Below are 8,337 nucleotides of genomic sequence, written 5' to 3'. Positions count from 1 at the left end.
AGAGCATGTGACAAACAGTTCRCACTGTGTCCTTTAAAAGACATTGATGTCTCAGATCCTCATGAAATATTCTGTGCCTCATTTCATTCTTGRGGTATTGTATGTGTTCTGCAGTGTATTAACAATAGTGTAATTTGGTAATAAAATAGAGGAAATAAATACGTTATGGCTGGATCATGGGTACAGTAGATTAAGAAATAGCTCATAGCAAGTTCTTCCTGGAAGTACCATGTTTGTGCTGCTGTTGCACAGTTACAACAGCTGTTGCCTTGTAGGAGAGATCTGTGAGCAGGAAGATGCCTGGGCTTTAGAAAAGCCTGGCATTAAATGCTTAGTAAGGAAAGAGTGCATCTGAAGAAAGGGCTGCTAAAATTCAGCAGAAGCTGGTTGGTCTAATTGGAGGCAGGAGAGAAAGCCTTGGGGAGCAGGGCTGGCTGGGTGGCATCACTCATTACTGGCTTGCTGTTAATCATGTACAGCTTGTACCAGCACCTGCAACAACGTGGCAGGGGTCAAGGCCAAGYAGATCAATTTATCATTTGACCTTTGGGAGGCAGAAGTCTTCACCTACTTTGCATTCAATGAACTGATTCTTCCCTTTTCTGTCTCGAGGTCCTGACTCTTGTTCTCCATCATTTGGGAAGAAGAGGGCTGCAGCKTGCCCTCTAAATGCAACATGGCTTCCCAATTTTCTTGATCTTGGTTTAATCCAGTAAATTATTGGTCTTCCACAAGTCATAATAATGAAGGTTCCTATGAGTGGGACTTTATCCCAGATTTGAGTACAGCTTTCCCAGCTTGCTTATGTGACTTTCAGGAGAAAATGTGAAAAACGAATGGACATAGTGCAGTGAATGACAGCCAGCTCTTCTGCTGTGCTGCAGGAGCACAAGGGTAGGACTGCAGAGCACACTGGGGGTACAGTGAGGATATCAATGTGTGTGATGGTTGTAGACATTCCCTGGGGACCACGCAGCAGCCCAGCACTCTGTCTGCAGGTACAGGGGATGGTCCTGCATGAGGTGTTGACCATGAGGGTGCTCTTCCAAAGAGGGGTCACCCTTCACAGCTGCATGGGAATGGCCTTTGTTGTAATGTACATTTCAGGATTAAAAGATGAGCATATTGTTCTAACCCAGAGCAGTAATTAGGAAAATAGATGCAGTGCTCGAGGATGGGAGGGTAAAATAAATGCTGTGAAGGAAGTTCTGTACTGAGCATAAGATTGGAAGTTTGATTCAATTGTTCTTCACACACTGTTTAGATCCCACAGAAACCTAAGCATGGAACTCTTTGACATTTCTAATTGAAGCAAAAATGATTGGAGTGGAAAGTGTCCTGACTCTTCAGGAGATGKTAAAGTATGGAATATGGCAGACACCTGGGGGTTTGAGAAATAGTGACAGCTACAAGCTGACCTTTGGTGAATTTAATCTGCAAATGGATTCCTGCTTAGGACGGCTAATACTTTTRGTTATTGTAAGGACTTGTTCCTGGATTTTAAAAAGCTGAGAATAAATGGATTTCATGATGCAGCTCCTATGCATGTTGCATAATAAACAGGTGGATTCTGAAAGTGTTTAAATTATACACAAYGCTGAAAAACTTTGCAGGACTTATGAATACATAAGTATAATTCATACACAATGGGGGAATAATTTTTGTTACTTAATAAGGGAGAAAGGACTTGGCACCTGTTAAAATGCAAATACACCGAAGATGGAGTCTATWGAAAGGGAAGGGAAAGGTCACTGGCTGTGTTGAAGATATCCATGGGCATTGCAGGGGCTTGTTACTCAGCTGGGCATTGCCTTTGGCCTGGGGTTTGCCAGCTGCAGTCTGATGGGAGGAGGTGAYAAGCAACTGCTTCTTCAAACTCTGTTTTTCTTGTCTGATGTTGCTCTTGCCTCTTACACAGCTGCAGGTGAAGGTATCTTGTAGGCAGAGGGAGCCCAGTTGGTGGGGACAGTGTGGCCACTGCAGGCCGGTGTCACAGCCCAGGCTGGGTCTGTGCCTCTGCTTCCATCAGCAGCTGAGCAGTGGAGAGTGGGGGTCAGAGGGGAACTGCAGCTCAGGTGTGAGTGGGGAGCAGTGCCTGTCYTGTTGCTGCTGCCCAGGGTGCCCATTGCTGCCTGCCTGGGGAGGTCTTGTGCCCTGGCATTGTGCTTGGGTTTTACTTCCAACTTCAGGCACTGGAGTTGAGGGAACTTTCCTCCCATGAGTTTTCTTCTGTGTCTGATGGACTCTCAGCCAGTGCCAAGGCTTCTTCCTGGACTCTACCAAGACACACAATCCTCCCAACAGGCAATTGTTTCTGTTTTGTGTGCACCAGATGATGAGTCCAGAATACAGGTGTCATTTCAGAGATGTGCCCTGAACAGGAAAGCCCTCCCTTCCTCCACAGCCACTGTGCTGATTCTCTTCTCTGGATACCACTGATCCCCCCACCCACATCAAACTCCATGGTCGTAGGTCACTGAGCATCCCTACCCCCTTCCAAGGCGAGACAGGGTGAGCCTGGAGGAGCTCAGGGGCTCACATCGCCTTAGCCCTGCTGGCGTGGCCACCTCTGGGGTTCTCACTGCATCCCCTGGCCCAGGACACCCAGCATTCACACGCTGTGCTTCTGCCAGAAGAGGGGCGGGTGTCAGACCTCGCTGGGATCTTGTGCTCGGGGCAGGCAGGTCAGGGAGCAGCAGCCCGTCTGCCTGAAGGCTGCAGGAGCTTCCCGAGGGATAGGGGTGTCCGCCAGGGGCAGGGGCGCCCCGGGCAGGAAGGAGTAATCCCCCGGCAGGANNGTCCCCGAGGTAGGTGCGTCACCAGGAAAGATAGCATCCCCAGGCGGGAGGGAGCGTCCCCGGGCAGCAGGGAGCATCCCCAGGGCAGGAGCATCCCCAGGGCAGGAGCATCCCCGGGCAGGAGGGAGCGTCCCCAGGGCAGGAGCGTCCCCGGGCAGGAGGGAGCGTCCCCGGGCAGGAGCATCCCCGCGGTGGAGCAGCCCCGAGCAGAAGCATCCCCAGGGCAGGAGCATCCCCAGGCAGGAGCGTCCCCGGGCAGGAGGGAGCGTCCCCGCGGTGGAGCAGCCCCGAGCAGGAGCATCCCCGCGGTGGAGCATCTCCAGGCAGGAGCGTCCCCGGGCAGGAGCATCCCCCGGGCAGGAGCATCGCCGGTGCAGCTGCCTGTCCGAGCAGGACCCTCCTCGGGGCCGGGGCCGGGGCTGCGGCGCTCCGCCCGCCCGCGCGGTGCCGGTCGGTGCCGTATGGGAGGAGCCAGGGCTACCGCCGCCCCTGCGCCCCCCCCGCCGCATTTGGCGGCCGCCGCCGCGGAGCAGGGCGCGGGGGGGGATGATGGATCCGCGGCTGCGGCTGCTGACGCCCCGCGCCCGCCTGCCCGCCGTCAATGGAGGAGGACGCTGAGACCCGTAAGATCAGCAGCAGTTTCCTGCGAGACCACAGCTATGCCACGGAAGGTGAGCCCGGCCCGCAGCCCCCGGCCCGCCCGCAGCAGGTGAGGCCGCCCCGCAGCGGCCCCAGCCCCCGGCCGCATCGCCCCGCATCGCCCCGCAGCGCTCCGCGGCTCTCCGATCCCCGGGGCTGTCCCGGGATCGGCACCTCTGCCCCGGCCCGGGCTGCTCAGCCCCACCGCGGCGGCCTCGGGGGTTCGGTGCGGGCGCGGCGGAGCCGCTCCGGTGACTCAGCAGCGCCGGGTGCTGTGGCCGTGCTCCCCCGGGTGCCGCCGGCCGTGTTTCCCCCGGTGCCAATGGCCGTGCTCCCCCGGGTGCCAATGGCCGTGCTCCCCCGGGTGCCGTGGCCGTGCTCCCCCGGGTGCCGTGGCCGTGCTCCCCCGGGTGCCGTGGCCGTGCTCCCCCGGGTGCCGTGGCCGTGCTCCCCCGGGTGCCGCTGGCCGTGCTCCCCCGGGCCGGACCGGTCCCTCGGCGGAGCGGAGGCGGCGGAGCTGAGCACCGAGAGCCGCCCGCAGCCGCCCCCATCTCCCGGCCCAGCCTCGGTTCCCGCCCTGGTGCGGAGCCCCCAGCCCCGCCGGGAGCCTCCGGGAGCCCCTGCCCCTTCGCGGCTCCGGGAGGAAGGGGAGCTCCCCGCATGCCCTTCCCCACCGGAGCGATGCGGCGGTCGCGGAGCCGGAGGGATGCGGGCGGCGGCCGCGGTTCGCGATTCCTCAGCCCTGAGGGCGTTCGCGGTGCTGCAGGTGGCTGAAGCCGCGGTGTGAGGTGCGGGAATACGGCAATGCTGGTGCAGGTCTCGTCAATGGAATAGTTGTCTCGGGGCTATTTTCACTACAAGTCGCTTTAGGAGGGTATGCGAATCGTGACTGGTGCGTTGCAGATGCGAGATGCCAGGGCTGTTGAACGTGGATAATGTCACAGCCCTGGTAAGGCTCATGGTGCATKTGAAAGTGGTTTCCCATAATGGCTCAAGAGCAGAGAAGACGGTGTGGCCATGTTCTGTTCAGGCATCAGAACGTGAGCTCAGCCTGCACATGATGCTGCAGCCGCCACAAAGGCAGCTCCACCAGCGAGGGGTGAAGGAGGGATGGCGATGGAGCTGCTGTTGCCTCTCCTCTCCTCCCTGGTAGCTGAAGAGCTGTCAACTTTGCATCAGCTCTGTCACAACCTCCCTTTGCTCTCCCACTTCAGGAGGAAACTGCAGCTGCTGTAGAGCAAAACCAAAACCCCCCACCCCTTCTGGTAGCACTGACACCTTCAATGAGGCTTCAAGAACCAGACCCCATACYAGAGTCTGAACAGGCTTATCATGGCTTAATTAGCAGCCAAAGARGCTTTCCCTTACTCTGTCATCCTCATGASACTTAGAGGAAGCCAACATAGGACCAGACTTTGGGAATTCTATGTCACATGGCTAGAGGAGCGTTCGTTTATCTAGTGAGAAATTTTTGGCTTAATATAGTAAAGGAAGCTTTGGATACCTGGTGAGGAACAGAAAATGGTTGTTTTTGTTGCTTGTGTGTAGCTGGAATGCAAGTGCTCAGCATGACAGCCCCCAGATGCTGCAGAGGTGTTGTCCTGGGGCATCCCTGGCTCTGCTGCTCTCTTGGGGATTTGGCACTGTGGGCCTGGGGTCCAGGTGGATTTGCTRTGGGGCCGAGGGCTGGATGAACCCACTGTGGGACTGGGGAGTGGGCACAGCTGCTGTGGGGCTGAGTGTTGGACCTGTGGAGGCCACACCACGCTGACAGGACCTTTCTGCTGAGAGGGGTGGTGTGAGGCAGTGCTTCCAGGAGGGTGCTGTGGCCAGGATGGGGCTGAGCTCCCATTCCTCCAAGTTGTCTGGCTCACATCACCATGTGCTTGCTCTGTGGAAGGATTAATTTGCTGTTGCTGCTTTCTAARAGGCAGCTGTTACAGCCAGCAAATGAGAAATGGGGCTATAGCTGCCTTGTGACCTGCTGAGAACTCAGGTTTCCTTGTTGGGAAGGATGGAGGGTTGAGATGAGCCTGCAGTGATTTCTGCCCATGACACTGGGAAGGTTTGGGATTTTTTTGGGGGGGGGTTTCTGTCTGTAATCTGTGGTTGTATGCTGGCATTTTCAGAAGAACCTTGTGCATCATRCTAGTGAACCATTGCAATCTTTTCCATAGAAATGAAACAGGCAGAGGCATTTGTGCAGTAGATGACTGAATCAGCCCGTGTGAGCCCTGCTGCAGTGGCAGGGGAAGTACAGGAGGGGATTTAATGGCTGTGGGTCAGTTGGGAGCTTTTCTTCACTTTGTGCTGTRTAGSACTCCTGACTCYATGCAGTGGTTCTGCYAGAGGGAGGCTGAGTGCMGATTGAAATGGTAGCTCCTGCTAARGTAAAAAATTTAGATACTCAGTCTTATTTTTTTCTACATGTGGAAGCAGCATATGCCTAAAACAGTATGTTATCTGGTTAAAAATAGAGGAAAGTCCTTCCAAATGCTGTGCAGCAGGTGCAGACTTGCTTTGGAAATGAAGGTGTCTCTGGTGTGTCAGCTGAAGTAATAAGCTGGGTTATGTAATTTGCTTTAGTGAAGTGTTGTTGTCACTTAAATAGGTCTGGTATTTTCATGCAAATGTGGGGTGAGGATGGTGTTTCACAAATGCACATTTGAATGCCTTGTTCTTGTGCAGCTCGGTGTATTGCTGAGAAGAACAGGGCTCTTTGGGTTGCCAGGGAGGTGCTGAGGTGCAGGCACGTTCCAGCCATGTCACAAGGCTCACCAGGCACAGGGAGCAGGGCGAGCAGGTCCAGGGCAATGCCAGCTCAGATCTCAGCTCAGATCTCAGAGCACTGCTGCAGAAGGGCAGATCTCGTGTGAAAAATGTCCAGAAAATATGCTTGATTTGTTCTTGTTTTGTGTAAATCTATCTTCATTGGCAATTCTGCTGAGTGCCCAGCCAAAAGTAGGACAAATTAAGACATTTGAATACAAACAGCCATTGGAGTAGCTTCCACTTTTAGATGTRCTTGCTGGAGATTTGGCCTTTAGAGTCCTTCATGCCCCCTTATCCCAGGCTGGCCCATTTCAGCAGCYAGACCCAAAATGCCTGTCTCTTTGGGCTTCAGGCTGTGGCTGTACCTGTTTTGTGCAGCAGGGCTGTTCACCTGGCACGTCTCTGAGTTGCTGTAGTGTCTCACAGTTGGGTAAATACCTCCAAACAAGAGAGGAATGACATTAATGAGCCTTTCCACAAGCCCTGGCCTGAGCCCTGTGCAGGCTGTGTGCTCAGCAGGTTCAGGGGGGACRGGAGCTCTCACCCCAGTGGGACTGTGCAAATGGAGGTTTGCTGTGTCTGTGCACATCTGCCCTGTTGGAGATATCCTCTGATGATGGAGGGATGCTGAGGGTCCCTCCTGGGCCAGGGGGCTCTGGCAGCAGGGCTGGGTGGGCCAGGGCCAGGCTGGCACTGCCTGTGTCCCTCATCTGTGAGCTCAGTCACGAGTGCAGCCCTTCTCCCCGCAGACACCTGGTGTTGGGATGGAATTCACCTCTGCAGCTCTGTCCTGCTCCCTCCTGATACTGCCAGATGTCTTGGGCTTGGTGTGGAGACCCCACAGGCCTYGGCCCCATAACAGCCATGGCAGAGTCACCCTTTTGCATGAAGATGTGGAGAGATGGAGATATMGCCCTTCCCAGTGGTGTGATGAACCCTTCCCAGGGTGTGATGGGTGCCCTGCACCCGCAGGGAGGCTCTAGGGAGGCACCAGCAGGAGTGTCTGAGATGGGTGTGCATTTTGGAGAGTGTGCTTTGGCCCTTAGCACAGTGCAAATGTCCCGGGCTCAGCAATGGCTGTGGGTGGCACAGGCATGGCACATCCCTGGCTTCCAGCATGGCACTGGGAGGAGGAGCAGTGCTCTCCTCCAGCATGGCCAGCTGGTTCTGCTGTTGGAGAAGGCCCTGGGAGTAGCCACGGCCCTTGGCCATGGTGTGGGGCCGCTGTGGGAGGCTGTCCTGGCACCCCCTGAGGGATGTCCCTGTTTCCCAGTGGCTCTGCCAAGGGACACGGGGCTGACACTGCTGGGGCTGTAGTGGATTCCTGCCTGCTGGGCAGGATGCTCATGACAGCCCTGGGCCACTTCATGGCTGCTCCCTGCACCCTTTCCCTGGCTCTGGCTAATGCCCCTGCAAGTCTTTAATCTCATGTTTCCCAAACTGARTAGGTTTTGCTGTTGAGAAATCTATCACTAAGCCTTGATTTCCTTTTCCTGGTCTAATCTTGTTACTCCTTCTGTAACCCTCTGTCATTCCCATCGTGCCCGTGTCCCTGCCATCGTGATGCAGGAAGGGGCCTTGATGCCAGGGAAGTTTACCTTGAGCTCTCTGTGGTATAGTGATTGCTTTTTAAAAAAATCTGTGTGTAGTCCCCAGGAAAGCACCAAATGAAACATTTCCCAGCGTTGGGTTAGCGCGAGAGCTGTCGGRTATTTGTTGTTGCAAACGATGCAAGTTGCTGTTTGGAGATCATCTGGATTGAGATTTAATTAATCCGTGAACCTTCCTGAAGTTGTTTTATCACATAAGTACTTTGGTTACGAAACACAATCCCATCCTTTCTGCTTTTTATTKATACATATGTGCTGTGTTTAGAGGTCCCCTCCTCTCCTGAGCTGTGCTCCCCCAGATGGGAGGGACCCACAGAAAGGTCTCCCTGTGCCCCACACAGGATGGCTGCAGGAGCAGCTCCACTGTTTGCAGTGCTCTGCGTCAAAGCCGATTTGGGGATACTTTAATCTACAGATTAATGAGAAAATAGATGTGCCTAGGGACTGTGTAATCTAGTGATTACTGAGAGGGCTGGGGGGAGGTAATGATGTGAGTGACCCACCGCAGATGGACAGTA

The 8,337-nt window shown here is 55.1% G+C and overlaps 1 protein-coding gene across 1 annotated transcript in view; it reads left to right on the top strand.

Moving 5' to 3' along the window:
• Positions 1 to 3,315: 3,315 nt before the first annotated feature.
• Positions 3,316 to 8,337, top strand: part of LOC130584360 (serine/threonine-protein phosphatase 2A 55 kDa regulatory subunit B beta isoform-like) — a gene marked incomplete at its 3' end in the record, with an annotated part of 31,546 nt that continues 26,524 nt past the window's right edge. The window contains exon 1 of the mRNA XM_057384303.1: positions 3,316 to 3,469. Coding sequence (XP_057240286.1) covers positions 3,400 to 3,469 — 70 coding nt within the window. The remainder of the gene's footprint in view (positions 3,470 to 8,337) is intronic.

The sequence above is a fragment of the Malurus melanocephalus genome, unplaced genomic scaffold (genome assembly GCF_030028575.1).
Source record: "Malurus melanocephalus ecotype Western Australia unplaced genomic scaffold, MMel_1.1 scaffold_696, whole genome shotgun sequence".
In the NCBI taxonomy this organism is placed as follows: Eukaryota; Metazoa; Chordata; class Aves; order Passeriformes; family Maluridae; genus Malurus; species Malurus melanocephalus.
The sequence above is the reverse complement of the archived record's forward strand: the minus strand, read 5'-3'. Positions and strand labels throughout refer to the sequence as shown.